Here is a 15,664-nt window from a genome sequence, read left to right on the forward strand (position 1 = left end):
TGGAGCACGTCCCGGTGCTGGGCACCACTAAGGTAAACTTGGCCAGCGCTGTGCCAGGTGCTAAGAAGTGTAATACGGAAGCTTGGCCCTCCAAGAGTTGAACTAGGCACTGGGAAGACTAGCCCACCCAGATGTCACCATCAGTCAGAAAACATACCTAGGAGCAGTGACGCCAAGCTGAGCGCAGGTGCAAGGACAGTGTGAGCTGAGAAAGGCAGCGCAGCGGCCTCAGGCTCCCCTGGAACGGCGGCTCCCCCCCTGGGGCTGCCTTGGGACGGGCTTGCTTTGCTGTTTGGAGCCGAGCTTCTACATTTGTCGAGATGGAGCATTCAAACAGCTGAAGCTCCTGACAGAACCCCTAAGATGTTGGAGTCTGAAGGGCTGCCAAGAGCTGCTAGCCTTCCTGTTACAGAAGGGGAAACTGAGGCCTGACGGCCGTGGCAGAGCAGGGTCTTCTCCAAGCCCCCAGGCTGACTAGCTTTGCATCTCCTTCAGGCTCTTGTCTGCTCGGACCAGGAGAGAAGCCAGGGGCCAGAGGCGATGGGGGCTTGCCTGCTTGAGCCCACTCTCCATTCAGAGGCAGACGGCGGTAGAAGGGCTGGGGCCATGGGTGCACCCGGGGCCAGGCCCACACAGTCTCCAGTTGGGAGGGAATGCCACGGTGGGCACTGGAGCTGCCGCCTGGGAGGATTTGTAGCGACTTGTAAAGGCTTATAGGAATCCAGGCTCTGAGGAGGGAGGCAGCTGTGGCCAGCAAAGCTCCCACGGTGGAGGGCGACCTCTGCTGGCCGCTGAACACCGGTCACTTCTTGAGACAGCGCAGGGAGCCTTGGAAGCAAGTGGGTGGATTTGGATAGTTTGGGTGGAACCAAAGGGATATCTCTTTGGGCGCAGTCACAGCCCGGGCGGGGGGGGGGACTTCCAGGAGGCTTCATTCTTGGTGGAGTGGAAGAAACAACATATAAACAGTTAGAAAGGCAGAGCATTTGCATCTCAGTGAGCTGTGCCACCTCTCTGAGCCTTTTAGGACTAAATAAATTAGCAACACACAGGACCAGGACTGGTGCCTGCACATAGCAGGTGCAGAACTAATGGGGATTCCCGACCACCCCTCAGTGAGCGCCCTCTCCTGTGCCTCCTTTAGCCCACCCCTCTCTCCAGGCCTGGGGCCCTTAGCCTTCAGGTCCTGACCCCTCTTCTGCAGGGGCTGGAGCTGCCAGCCACGTCTGTTCCTGATGTTAATAACCCTGATTTTCCATTGATCTCAGCAGTTTAAAAATGTCACCTCACCTGTGAGTGCCTGCATAACCAGCCAGGCATTCTGTTCCTTTATTATAGATGACACACAGCTGTGACCTATGACGTCTTCCCTGCTAGCTGCCACCCCGTCACTGGGTCTCACAGATATCCCCGGCCCATCTGTCCATTTCTTGGCTCCTCTAGTCAGGAGCCCTTGCCTTGAAGGAGAGTGCCCGGGGCCTGGACCCAGCCCCCTGTGCTGTGTGGCTTTGGACAAATTCCTGCAGGCCTCGGACTCCCCCACATAAAACCAGCTGAGCTGTTAGGCTAGTGGGAGACGTTAAAGGACCTTTGGGTATTGATATTCGGAGAATCTTTGACTCTAGAAGCCAACTCCGACCAGCCACTGACTTCCAGGCAGGATGGCCACGAGCTCCCTGGAGCCCGGCCTGAGCTTGGACAGTTCCCTTCCTTCCCGCCTTTTCCGTTTGCTTCCTAACGTGAGAACTGTGGCCCCACTGCCTCTGGTCCCAAAGGTGACTTCTTGGGGGCTCTGGACTCCCCATGCCTGCTGGGGGCTTCCCTGGGTGGCCCAAGCGCTCCAGGCTCCAGAAATGACCTGTCAGTCATTTGGCAGGTGCCTTATCAAGGCACTACTAGGTCTCTCACCCTAGACCAGATGCTGTGCCCATCCTGGGCAGAGCTCCTCTTAGAGATGGAGCTTCGTGAGGCCATCTGATCCCTCACCCTCACCATCCTCCTCTACAAATGGGGAACCGAAGGCCTAGATGCCAGAGAAGCCTACTCTGCTCGAAGCCCCTCTGGGCACGTAGGCTCGTCAACAGTGCCCCCTGCTGGCCGCTTGGGTTGCCGCAGGCCCTTTGTCCTGGTTGGCTGCGGCCTGAGGACAGGATTGAGGCCTGCAGAGACCTGGGCTTTCTTGCACGCCCAGTGGAGCTGGCCTGGGGCAATAATGTTGCCCTTTGGCTGGCTGTGGAGACCACTCCTTGATGGGGACCCTGGCAGCCAATGTGCCCGTGCCCACATGCTTTGTCTCTGGCCCCAAAGCACTTACCACGTGAGTCTGGCCGAGGCTCTGTGCGTGTAAACTCAGCCCCTGCTTCAGGGACACCCTCGCCTCTTCCTTCTCCCCCAGCACACATGTTTACAGCATCAGAGAAGCCTCCTGCAGGGGCCTCCCTGTTCCTGTACAATTTAGGCTGTGGTGGGAAAGCCGGGATTCTGGAGCTAGTTTCCACTATAACAGCGGTTCTCAACCTGTGGGTCGCAAACAATGAAAATACATCTGGCATATCAGATATTTACATTACGGTTCATAACAGTAGCAAAATTACAGTTATGAAGTAGCAACGAAAGTAATTTTATGGTTGGGGGTCACCACAACATGAGGACCTGTATTAAAGGGTCGCGGCATTAGGAAGGTTGAGAACCACTGCACTATAACCTCTGAGCCTCAGTTTCTTCATCTGTAAAGTGGGAGGGGGTAGGGTAACAGTGTCTATCTGTGCCCAGTGCCCGAAACACCTGACTGATAGAAGGAGCTCAACAAATAGTCACCTGGAAGGTGACCTGGAGTGAATACAGACTTAGATCAAGAGTTTCTTGAACATTGTAAACTTAATTCATTTTAATCTCTGCCTGCCCCATGACCTAGCCCAGGACCGGCACAGGACCGGTGCAGGAGAGCACTCGCTGGGAGAGTTGGAAGCAGCCATGGATGGGCAAGTGGGCACGAAGATGTGTGCACGGGTGGGTGGATGGACAGGCATGTAGCTGGATCAGTGATGGATGGAGAAGTCGGACATCTGGGTGTATAAATGTGTGCTAAGTGCGGGGAGTGGAGGGATGGTTGGTGGGTGGGGTGAGGGTAGAAGAAATAAATACGGGACATGCCTCATTGTGGTCTGGATGGAGTGAACCCAGAAAGCACGTATCAGCAGGATAAGGCCCACGTGAGGCAGCAGCTCTGCTTTTCCGAGCGTGTTCTCCAGGCTAACCCACACGGGGATGGTGTGGCCAGGAACAGGTGACCTGCACCACTGTGTGCAGTAATGACATGTGGAGACGGCTTCGGCTTTATCACTCCAAGCAGGAGGAGGCCTGGACTAGGGCCGCACACCTTAGAACAGCACCTGGTGGGGGCAGGCGATTGGTCCGTACCTTGGAATCCTGTGCAGCCATTAAAAATGGAAAGGCTCTTTATATCTTGAGTGGAATAAACTCTGATATATCATTAAGAGGGGGGAAAATCAAGGTTCAGCTAGTGTGTGTACAATGCTTTCGTTTTCTGGTTTTTAAGAGGTGGCAGGGGGAAGACACGTAGATATTTGCTTCTCCAAGATGAGCCCCCCCACCGCCAGGAGACTGGTGACTGATCCTCCCAGGAAGGGCGCCGGGCCTGGGGAATGGCCAGCACTTCACTGGATCCCCTTGTGGACTTTCTCAGTCGTGACCCAGGCAAATAAGTTGTCTTGTCAAGCACAGACTGAGCAGTGTGGAGTGCATAGCAGAGCTCCTTGGAGGAGGAGGAGCAACCTTGGTCCCCAGGCTGGCGCTCACGCTGGGGCCAGAGCCCAGGCATGGAAGCGGACAGGTATATGGGCCCAGTCCAAACACCTAGTTGCCATGGGGACTTGGCAGGTCTCAGGACCTCGGTTTCCTCATCTGTGAAATGGAGATAATTGTAGTCTTAGAGAGTGAGCATGAGAAGTAAAGTGAGACACAGAAAGTGCCCAGGAAGTGGGGCCAGAGAGGAGGAACCTTCAGGGGGCAGTGTCTCAGAGTAGCAGAGAGGCCTGGGGCCATAGCCTCTGCTCCGTGCCCCGGGTCTGACCGTGTGTCTGAAATGCCCACTGAGTTGTGGGAGGGCAGACCCACCCAGCACTGGGCAGACTTCTGCTTTGGCCAAAGACCTGGATCTCTGAGCGGTGGGGATGCCAGAGCGGAACACTCCGTCTCTCCATCTCCTTTTCCACCTTTATCAGCGTGGCCCCCCTGCAGAGCCCTGGGGTCTCCAGGGTCTTTGGAGCCGAGGGGCCTCTCCCGCTTGGCTTCGCCGCCTGGGAGGAGTGGCACTCACGTTAGTGCTCCCACCGGCCATTCAGGAAGAGTGAGCCCGGTGGCCAGGACATTCATGTCCCCAAGACCACTCAGTCAGGGGCTAGCACTGTGCCACCAAGTAGCTCCCTTCCTCTCTGTGAGCCTCAGTTTCCTGATCTAGAAAGTGGAGATGGTCGTAAGGGCCTCCCTCCTTCTTTCCCAGGAGGGCACAGGGGGAAATGGAGGTGGAGCGGTTTGTAAAGTATGAAGACTCTAAAGTGTGGGGATTTGAGGAGGCACCCGACACGACAGGGTCACTGCACTTACACCAACAAGTGCAGTGGAGGTCGTCACAGGGGAAGATCCCGCCACACACACACGTGCTCATACACACACACATGCTCTCACACACACACATGTTCACACACATACATGCTCACACACACATAGCCACATCGAGTAGGCTAAGCCCTGAACTGGAATCTGAAATGAAGTTGCCATCCCACCACCACCACCTAACACACGCGTGTGCATAGAAATGCATGTCTGAGTGTGCGTTGCACGTCCCATGGTGGGCACGCCTGTCCAGTGCTCACATCAGTCACCACAGAGAACACCCGGGAGCTCCTCCCGTCCTCAGTCCGGATGGGGCTCCCAGAGCCACGCTTGGGGAAGGACAGGCTGGGCAGCTGGGGCCACGGTTCCTCCCTCCAGCGCAGGGCTGCCTGGGGCGGAGGCCGCCATGGCTCGCAAAGGGCCCAGGAGCCTATGGCAGCCGCCGGGGCCAGCACGGCAGCGTTGGGGTTGGAGGGTGGCTGTAAGGTTGGCGGGCCTGGCGCAACCCCAGTGACGCCCATGCTCCTCTCTCTCCACAGGCTGGACAACGTTCATGGCTCTCGGGTAGAACCCAGCGAAACGGCCAGAATGAATTCTATGGACAGGCACATCCAGCAGACCAATGACCGCCTGCAGTGCATCAAGCAGGTGGGTGTGTGGCCGGAGCTCACTCCTCTGCAGGGACAGGCAGTAGGGGCGCTGGCCTGCCCTGTAGGTGCGCATCTGGGGCCCAGGATGGAGATGATGCCTGGGGCTACCTGACCACCCATCTTGGGAAAGCACTGCTGGCATGGACCATCCTCACTGGAATCATACACACTAGGTTCAAATGCCGGCTCTGCCTCGTCCCTGCCCCTCTTCCCAGCTGTCATGCCCTCTCTGGGCTCTGCTGTGCACTCTGAGGATGCAGTTGGTGCCAAACTCCTTCCCAGACCTCAGCTCCCATCCCTCTGCTCCAGTGACTTCTCTATAAAGAAACAGAAGAAAAGGGCCTGGGAAACTTGATCATGTTACAGAAAAAGAAACGGAGGCACAGAGAGGGGAAGGGAGTAGCCTGAAGTCACACCCAGCTCAAGAGGCGAATTGCCTGCCAGCGACCCGTCTGGATTGTTCAGAGGTGGGGAACGCTCACAGTGGGCTCAGAGACCTCCCCACTTTGAGAAGCCTGGTTGAGGCAGCCCCCCATGCTGCCTCCAGTGATGGCTGGGAGGGTTGTGCCCACCCTCTGAGCTTAGCTTCCCTGCAGCTCCGAGTGACAGCATCTCTGCAGACTGCAGAATGTTATTTTACTCCAGGGAGGAGCAGATACGGGGAAGGGGTGTGGCTTTGATAGTACACAGAACTGGGCCCAATCCTCACAGCTCCATGTACCCACCGTGTGCTGTCCTTTTGTTTTTCGGCGTCTCAATTTCTCTATCTGTCAGCTGGGGCCGATAAGGCCCTCCTGGTAGGATGCTGTGAGGATATTGTGGGTGAAGCACAGGCCCAGCCCTGGCGCCTGGCAGGTGACAGCTAATGGTGGCAAGGCTGTCCTCCATGTCTCAGCGACAGGGAGGGCAGTGCTGGGGCACGTCCCCTGGCTTCAGCGGGTTTGGCAGGGAGCTCAGGTAACCAGCGTGGGCCACTGGCCTAGCACCCCAGCTCGCAGCCCCACCCCCACCCCCCACAGCAGGTCCTCCCTGGGCTCCGGGGCCAGTGGAGCTGAGGCTGGTCCCGGGAATGAGGGATGTGTCCTCCCTCCCGTTAGCATCAAGCAGGGCAATCTCGGAAGCCTGTGCGCAGGCTGAGGAGAGGAAATTGAAGAGGACTTGTTACAGATTGAACTCAGCCCGAGCAGCTCTCCCAAATGCCAATTACGCCTCTGTTCACGGTCACAGAATAGAAACCAGACATGCGCTCCCTCCTCCCCTGCTCCCTCCTCCTCCTCTGCAGGGCTCTGCCTTTGACCCAGTTTCTCCAGCCCATGAGGGTTGGCTGTGAGTGGCCTCCACCCCCCAATGATACAGTCATGCCCCCTGTGCATGAGACTGTGTGCCAGGCACGCAGCTGCTCCTGAGGCCTGCTCAGCACCTGCCCTTCCTACCCCCGCCTGGTTCTGTGTCACCAGGAATCAGGGTGCCCTTTACTCTCGGGGTCCAGCCCTCTCGAAGTGGGGTGCCCAGAGCTCAGACTTACTAGTGAACCTGAGTCCCGCCCTCACTAGCTACCTGACCTTGGTTAAGCTGCCGCTTTTATCTCGCTTTGCCTGCGGAGTGGGCATGGTAACGCATGCAGCCATAGAGTGCGGAAGGCCAGGGGTCACCGCAGCTGCTCTTCCCAACCTGCCTGCACACTGTGTGCACACACCCACGGAGCTCTGTCTTTGGGCCAGACAGTGGCATGTTTGTGAGGGTGAGCAAGCTGTCCAGATGCTCTCCCTCACGATTCAGAGCTCCCTGCACCCTGCACGCCCCCTCCCTCACCTCGGGTCAGACGCTCCCCAGCTGCCCCAGAGGGTGGCCGCAGCTGGCTGAGGACTGTTGATTCTCAGACATCCTGTACCCTAATCAGAAGAGAAAGGCGGGCAGGTCTGCATGCTGAGGATGATGGATGTGGCGGCTATGCCTGCCTCTCTCTGGGAGGGCTCCAGGCAGGGGCCTCCAGCCTGCAGCCTCCGACTCTCCCCTCTCCGCTCTGCCCCTGTTACAGCAGAGTCCTCCCTCCCCCACCGCCCGCCCTGTTCTAGCCATCGCTGCACTCACCATCCCCCACACCCTGCTGCCCATCTTCCCTCTGGGCCTCTGGCTCAGCTGCCTTTTCCCCTTCTCAGCCTCAGGTACCAGAAGAATCAGTGCCCTCTACAATGTGCCCCACTCAGAGGTCACAGGCACATCTGGGCTTTACCTGCAAAGCCATCAAATCAGCTCCTTTCTGCTCAGCAGCCTCCGCAAACCCCCGGTGCCCATCTCTGAATTCTAGTGCTTCCTGGGCACGCAGCTGCCTCACCCCCCCTGTTCTTTCTGCCTTGAGCTGTAGGCCCTGCAGGGCGTATATCAGGCCCCTCATCAGGCTAAATTCCTTGGGAGCAGAGGGTGTGCCATATCCATCTCTAAGTCTAGCTTAGTGCCCAGGCCAGGGTGAGGCCCAAGTATGCTGGGGAAAGGGGGCAGGGGTGGACTGATAAATGGGTAGCGGAGGGAATGAATACATGGGTGGGTGGATGGACATGTGGATGGGCAGTGAGGTGATTACATGGTGGGTATATTTAGATGATGGATGGATAAATGGGTGAATGAATGGATGAGTTGGTGGTTAGATAAATTCTGGATGGATAGGTAGATAGGTAGGTAGATGAGTGGATGGATGAGTGATGGATAAAGTAGTGAATGGCTGAATGGGTGGGTGGGTAAGTGGATGGATGGTTATGAACTGATTCATATTTGTGTGGATGGATGGATGGATGGATCATTTGATTTACAGGCTGATTGACAGGAAAAAGCATTCATCACTTGGTCTGGGTAGCCAATTCCTGGTCTGGGCACTGATGTCCGCTACTCCTGTCCCAGTGGACTCGGTGGCCAGTGGATAGAGCCCAGATCTCCTAAGGAATTGTGGAGATGGGCAGGCTTCCTGGTGGGTGATGGGGGATTAGTGTGCTCCCTGCCACAGCCAGGGGGGCCTGTGCCCGTGATTCAGATCTGTGCTCCCGTGCCCAGCCCATCCAAGGCTGGCCAGCCTCACCCACCAGCCTCTCCGTGTGCCACTGGGACCTGTTCTGAAGTGGTCAGCTTGCTGGCCTGCACCATAGAGGCACCTTCCTTTGGACAGTTAGCTGCTCACCGACCATTTCTGTGCGGGCCTGGCCTTGTGCCATCTCCAGGTCCAGAGGCAGACAGAGCGTTGTTTCTATGCCCAAGATGCTCATAGAAGGAATAAGAGACAGTGCAAAGGCCTCAGCATGCAGAGCAGCAGTCACCGTCCCCTGGCCCTCCTCTGTGGGGGGATGTCGTCAGGGGTATCATTTCTATCCCTTGCAGCAGCCCTGCGAGCTGTCATTACGCCCCTTTACAGATGAGGGATCTGCCGCTCGGAACCCACCGGGGCTGATTGGCTCAGTGGCTGGTGGGGTTTGGCCCAGGTCTGTCCCGCTCACTTCACTACATCACTCAGTCTCTCCGTGCCCGCCAGTCCCCTCAGAGTGGAAACAAGTGACCAGAGCACAGAGAAGCGAGGGGCTTGGCCAGAGCCGCAGAGCCACAGAGCAACAGCCACTGAAGGGGATGCCTGACATACTTTCGACCAATGAGTTGTGCCCACAGGTGACCACTCAGAGCCCAAGCTGACGGCCCCTGAGCCTGCCCTCATAGGCCGCTTGTGAGCCCAGAGCCCCAAAAGAGGGTGCCAAGGGTGGGGGTGCTGTGGGCAGGCAGCTCAGAGAGCAGCCTGTGGCTGCAGCTGACCCTACTAATTGGGTGTGACATCATGTAAATAAACGTAATAACTCAGTTAGCGAAAGGAGGCTGCCGGGCAGGGAACTGGTCAATTTTCCTGGCTTTCCTCATGCAGCCCAGGTTCCGCCCGTGGCCTTGGAGGGGACCAGTCACCTCTGCGCACAAGGACAGAGGTGAGGACCTCTGTGCCCTCCCAAAGGGCATGTTTCTATATGTGGAAGTTCCTCCCATGCGCTGCAAATGAAGCGCAGAGCTCGGCCTTTGCAGAGAGAGTGCTGGGTGGAGCCAGGGCTTCGAGCTGCGAGCTCAGCTGTGCTTCCTGGACAGCCTTGGGGAGGCGGACACGGCCAACGGCAGCCCCACGCGGGCACACCCCATATGCCAGGCGCTTTGCCAGGGCCATGTGAGCCTCCTCCTGTTGAGTCCCCAGCCAGCCCTGTGACAGAGCTGAGTGGCTGCACACTTGCCCTCTTCCTTTCCTTCGTCTCCCCTTATTGTTCCTTCATAGAAGGAGGATATTCTCATTCATTCCACTTTCTTCCACCCATTTTTAAATCTTGCCTTGCAAAAGCCACGTTGTATAGAACAACACTCATAAAACCCTAAGTGAAGGAAACAAGCATTTCCACCACCATCCGGTGACCTGCAGGCCCTAGTCAGCAGCTAGTAAGAGGTGAAGGCAGGTGTGACCCCCAGAGGCCCTGCCCCAGAGGCTCACACAGCACATTCCGCTCCCTTCCGACTGCTGGCACCTACAGCCCGAAGACCCCTCCCCGCCTTGGCACTGAGGCTGACTCGTGCTGCAGGAAGGGAGGCTGCAGTCCCCGGGGGCAGCTACTGTTCCCTGTGTCTCCCAGCACCAAGGCCACAGGGAGCTCAGAGGACCACCTTCCCCTTTGCGGCTGCTTACACTCCGACCTCTGTGCACATCCACGAGATGACCCGCCGGAGGACCCACACTTAGTCACCCCAACGTGGGACTCCCAGCTTCTCCCCACCTGCTCCGTGATGCCGGGCTCAGCACCTCACCCAGCGGGGCCTGGGAAGACACGGATATGTGTTAAGTCAGGGAGGGAAGGCCTGAGTCCGAGGCCTTGGCACCAGAATCGCTTCTGTTGATTAGGAGCCTCTGACCGGGAGGGGCCTGGGCTCGGCTGGGACCCCTCCCAACGATGCCGACAGCCCCGAGCCAAGCCAGACTGGGCCCAGAAGACCAGGGGTCGAAGAGCCACGTCCACCAGGCCCTGGTGTGACCACCTGGTTTAGCCCACCTTCCCAGCCCCCTGCTCCTGTGTGACTTAGCTGTGGTAGCGTTTGCTCTGAAGCCACAGGTGGAGGGGGTGGGAGGGGGCTTGTCAAGAAGGAATCTCCAGGACCAGCCTGTCTTGGCTCAGGAAAAGCCAACCCCCAATTTTGGGAGCCAGATGGCACCCTCTTGAACCATGCAGGGCCCACCTCCCGCACTGCCAGGATCCAGAAATCACTTTAATATCTATGTCGTTGTCTTTCTCTAGACCTTGGTTTTCCTGCCTTTACAATGGGGTTGCTAATCCCCATCCTGCAGGGACTGGGCTGGGGAAGGAGGTGCAAAGGGAAGCTGTATGAGGAGAAGTTGAAGAAAACGTGTTAATCGGGCCTTTGAGTCTCCTCTCCCTAAGGCCTGGGGTCTTCCCTGCTGCCGCGCTGTCTGCATCCCTGGGACTTCATGCTGTTTCCTTTCCCTCCCGCAGCACTTACAGAACCCTGCCAACTTCCACAATGCCGCCACCGAGCTGCTGGACTGGTGTGGAGACCCACGAGCCTTCCAGAGGCCCTTCGAGCAGAGCCTGATGGGCTGTTTGACGGTGAGTCCGCACCCTCCCCACCTGCACATGCGCAGAGAAGATGGCCGGGACCAGCATGCCTGGCCAGGGGCAGGGGAGGCCACAGGTGATGGGGGATGAGAGACGGGAAGACATCCTTGATGGAGAGGATGGCCTCTGTGCTCACCCCTGACATACATGCACCAGAGGAAACGGTCTGATGAGGAGACACAGTCTCCATGATTCTGTGGGTTCCCACACTTGGTGAGAAAGACCTGGCCTATTTTGGCGAGTTATATATAAATCTGATGGGGTAAATGTTCCATCATAAGCAAAGCAGAGAGACTCTTGAAGGGTTTGCCCATCTACCCAGGCATTTGTTCATTGACTTAGGTAAACATCTATTGAGCTATTTTTATGGTCATCCATCCACTTAGCTATTCACATGAGCATTTATTGAGCTCCTATTACATCCATCCGCCTATCTAAATGAATACTGATTGATCCCTCGTTTATCATGCACAATCCCCTGTGAACCCAGTGATGAATAAGACTCTGCCGAGCCCGATTTCCTCTTCAGTAGAGGAGACAGACATGGAAAGAGATGGCTGAGAAAATTGTGCACAAGGTGGAGGAAACACAGAAGAGAAAGGGAGCTTGAACTGGGAGATGGGTGGGCGGCTCACAGAACACTGAGAAAAGGAGCCACGTGACCATCTGCAGGAGTGTGGGCCCCTGCACAAGCCGCTGAGTGTAGCCAGGGTATCCCAGGCACAGGGGCACGTGCAAGGCCCAGACGGGCACGAGAACCCGAGAACTGAAACGAACTGAGCTTGGTCGGGATCGAGGATACGAGCTCAGCAGAGGCCAGACCCAGAGCTGGTGGTGTGGCTGGCCAAGCCTAAGAGCTCGCCGGCTGACAGCCACAGGGAAGGAGCCCGACACTCCGAATGTCCCCAGCCATGTGACCTGTATCCGTCAGTGTGAGGGCGGCCGCTCAGAGGGCCTGAGTCAGCTTTGAAGAGAAAGTGGGGAAACAGATTGCTGGGGAGCCCCGCCACCCCAAGGCTTGGGCAGGAGAGACTAAGATGGATGCCTGGCCAGGGGAAACAGTGGGTAAAGCCTGAGGGCATCACACTTCCTGGGAAGCTGCAGCCAGGAGGGAGACGAAAGTGAGAGGAATAAGGGACCACAAAGACCACACGTGGGCCATCATTACCAAGCACCTCTTCTCTGCCTGACACCGAGCTGGCCCACTGGACACGCCTTCTCACTGAATCCTCACACCCACTCTGTGCGGCTGGTCCTGCCCCCTTCCCCAATTTATAGAGGAGGAAACAGAGACTTGTGACTGACCTCCCAAGGTTCCACCGCCCGTGAGCAGCAGACCCGGGATTCAAGCTGAGACCCATCTGCCTCCACAGCGCAGCTCCCGGCCCTGAGGCAGGCCAAGCAGGGATGCCGCCAGGACCCTCCCAGGCGCCTCTGTTTGTCCAAAGCCAACACCATCTGGCCCCCATTGGGAACACCAGGCCAACTCGGGCTGCCACCGTTATTGCCCAGCAGCCCTCCTCAACCTCCAGCGCACTGGGCTCTCCCCCCCTCCCTGCCCAGCTCCCTTAATCCTCTTTGTGGGGATCCTGGTTCAGGCTAAGCCCTGTGGGCAGGGACAGATGTTACAGAGGCCCTCACTCCCGCCCCAGCTGCAGGCAGCCAGAGTGAAGGAGGTGGGCATCACCCATAATACATGGCCAGATAGGCTGCCACGTTCCCCAGCACCCGCCCCGAGCCTGGCCCTGCCTAGGACGTGGGGCTTGCAGCTGAATCAGACAATGCCCTGGCTGGGCTGGACTGGCAGGTGGGCATGAGATGGCCAGTAACTGGCTCTGCCCTGGCCTTGTCATTCATCCATTCATTCAGTAAATACTCATCAAGTCCCTGCAGGGGGCCAGGCCCTGTGCTGGGCACAGAGGGAATGTGGTGAGTGCCACAGGCAGACCTCTCTCCCCCAGCTAACTTTCCGGTGGGAGGCTGACACTGAGGACATACACCCGCGAGAAGGGCAGGGTGGTGGCCAGGAAAAGCCTCCTGAGGGGCGACCTCCAGCTGAGACCTGTTGTCAAGGAGTCAGCTTTGATGAGAGGGAAAGGTCCGCAGGCAGAGGGAGCTGCTAGTGCAAAGGCCCTGAGGCTTGATCTGTTCAAGGTACAGAGCACGCGGAAGGGGGAGGGGTACAAGATGAGGTTGAAGAGGAAGCAGAAAGCAGCTAACACAGGGCCAGCAGGCCAAGCGAGAAGAGTTTGCATATTTGAAGGGCGGTGGCGAGCCCTTGAAAGGTCTTCAGCAGATGAGTGATGGGATACGATTTGTGTGAGGATAGGAGCTCTGAAGAGGAGCATCCTTAGAGGGTGGGATGGAGGGATTGTGGAGGGCTTCCTGGAGGAGGAAGTCCAGGGGGGCCCCTTAGGACAGGGGAGAGGCTGTGCTTCCCAGGCAGGGAACACTGGACAAAGGCACAGTGCTGCTCTGCTGAGCCTCTCCTCATTGCACCCCTGCTTAAGGCATATACTTGGGTGAATAGCCGTCTTTGCCCCCACTCCCCCCACCTACTGCTTAGTCAGAAAGAGGTCCTGGGCCCACCAGCCACAGCTGCAGGGAGCCGAGTCTGACTGTCCTTGGAGCTCAGTAGAACCAGTGGGAGAGAAAGGTGAGGTGGAGGGTCACAGAAGACACCCTCAGGGCCCGAGGCACTTTCCTGGGCACTGCCCCCTTGCATCCTTATGCAGACCCTCCAAGGTGGGCAGAGACGGTATCATCACCCCTGTTTTACAAGCAAGGCAACTGAGAGAGGGGGAGCAGCTGGCTATAGTCTCAGCTGGTAACGCTGACCACCCCCCAGGTGCCCCAGGACCATTCTACCAGTCCTCCCCTCCCCCAGGCACCCTTAGTCCAAGCCCTGCCCATGGAGAGGGATGGGTTGGGGAGGTCAGAGATCCCAAGGGCCCTAGCCGGTAAGGCTGTCCAGGCCCCAAACACATGAACCCCGCCCCATCCAGGTGGCAGCCTGCACTTCCCAGGTTGCCACAATCCCCTGGGTGACTTCTGGGAGCAAATTCCTCTGGATCCGGCTTACTTAGAGGATATCAATTAAAAACCACTTAGCCACGGGCAGAAAATGGACACATGTGTGCCATGCTGCTTCCAAGCAGCTCAGGCACAATTCAAGTGACTGGCTCTGGGCCCATTGGGCCCCGGGCAGGCCTCTGCCCACCCTCCCCTTCATGCCCTCTGACCCCAGGATTCAGAAGTGCAGGAGCCTGGAGCACCTCCCCACCCTCAGGACCAGTTTTTTCCTGATGGTGCTGACTGCCCACTCCCCAACCCCCCATCTTAGTGACATAGCCAGGATTTTCCTCTGGGTGTCCCCCTCACAGTCAGGCCTCCCTGGACTTGCTCCCTCTTCCTCCTGTTAGAAGGCTCAGGGGAGGGGAGGCAGGTAGAAGGTGGAAGAAGGAAACCGAGACCAGTTAGCACAGCAGCAGGGGCCTCATCTCTCCTGTGAGGAAGTCCCCGCAGCCTCAAAGCCCTCACTGCCAGCGCCCTGGGCGGACGTTCACACACAGTGTTCGTTGAACTCTGTGCTGGCTGTCACCCTTGCAAGGAGGGCATTTTGTACCCATTTCACATATGAGGACACTGAGGCCCAGAGAGATTAAGTCACTCGAGTGACGTAGAACAGCTAGTAAGTGGCAGAACCAGAACCCAGTCTCATGCCTTAATCCAAAGCAGCAGCAGGAAGACCTACCAGCCCTGTGCTGAGACTGGTAGGGAAGTGCCCTGAGGGGTTAGGGTACAGCCATGAGACTGAACATGGCAGGGCCCCTTACACACAACTGTGGAAATGGAGGTCATCCTCAGACCTTCATAGGAGAGGAACCCGAGGTTCAGAAAGGCTGTGTGACTGAGCCGTAGGTCGCACAGGATTGGGTGGAGCGGGATGAGCACACAGGCCCTGCATGCCTCCAGTTCCCTGACCATTGGAGTCAGAAGGGGCTGGCTGTGTGTCCGGCCCCCGAAGGGAGCAGATACCCTTCTCTAACCTCTCCCAGGCAGCCTGTCCTGCTTCCCGGCCAGAAGGCTCGCCGCTTTTCAAAGCAACACACTCCCTTCGTGGGAGTTACGTATTTGCCACACGACCTTGAGCACACCCCCTCTCTCGAGTCTGGGCTTCCGTTTCTCTCTGTGGCCTGAGTGGTTGGATTTTCTGACCTGTCAGTCCCCCTGGCATGGGGTCGGGATCTCAGCCAGCCAGCCCGAGGAGCACCCCACACACACCCTCCCGCCCGCTGGGATGAGCTGGGGGGGCTCCGCAGCCAGCAGAGGGCAGCAGCACGAGGCTGCTCGCCACAGCCTTTGTGGAGGAGGGGCCTTCCTCCCAAGGGACCCTCACGGAGGGTGCTGCCCATTTCGGGGGGAGCAGGCCTCTGAAACACGACAGGCTGCTTGGCTGGGTCCACCTCGTGGGACTTTCCCAGGGTCCTCAGGCTGGGCCCAGAAGCCGGGGGCACATGCGCACTTTGGGGGTCACAGGGTCCAGCTGAGCACGCTCGCCACACCTGTGCTGTGTGACCTTCAGCGAGGTTCTGCCTTCTCCCGGCTTCAGCCTCCTTGTCGGTGACTCTTCTCCAGGCGGGCGCTCAGGGGACTTGGTGACATGCTCCTGCTCCTCTGAAGGGTCGGCCCAGCCTGCAGGACAGCCCTTGTACCAGCCCCAGGCCCCTCTTGCTCAATTTAGCT

The 15,664-nt window shown here is 57.9% G+C and overlaps 1 protein-coding gene across 9 annotated transcripts in view; it reads left to right on the forward strand.

Annotated features, from left to right (window-relative positions):
• Positions 1-15,664, forward strand: part of ZMIZ1 (zinc finger MIZ-type containing 1) — a 221,228-nt gene that overhangs the window by 114,045 nt on the left and 91,519 nt on the right. For 8 of the 9 annotated variants that reach the window (XM_036337244.1, XM_036337252.1, XM_036337251.1 and 5 more), the window contains 2 exons: positions 5,175-5,283; positions 10,796-10,909. In XM_036337244.1, coding sequence (XP_036193137.1) covers positions 5,224-5,283; positions 10,796-10,909 — 174 coding nt within the window. In that variant the 5' untranslated portion in view covers positions 5,175-5,223. The remainder of the gene's footprint in view (positions 1-5,174; positions 5,284-10,795; positions 10,910-15,664) is intronic. The other variant, XM_036337250.1, reaches the window with a different exon arrangement.

This window comes from Myotis myotis, unplaced genomic scaffold (genome assembly GCF_014108235.1).
Source record: "Myotis myotis isolate mMyoMyo1 unplaced genomic scaffold, mMyoMyo1.p scaffold_m19_p_15, whole genome shotgun sequence".
In the NCBI taxonomy this organism is placed as follows: Eukaryota; Metazoa; Chordata; class Mammalia; order Chiroptera; family Vespertilionidae; genus Myotis; species Myotis myotis.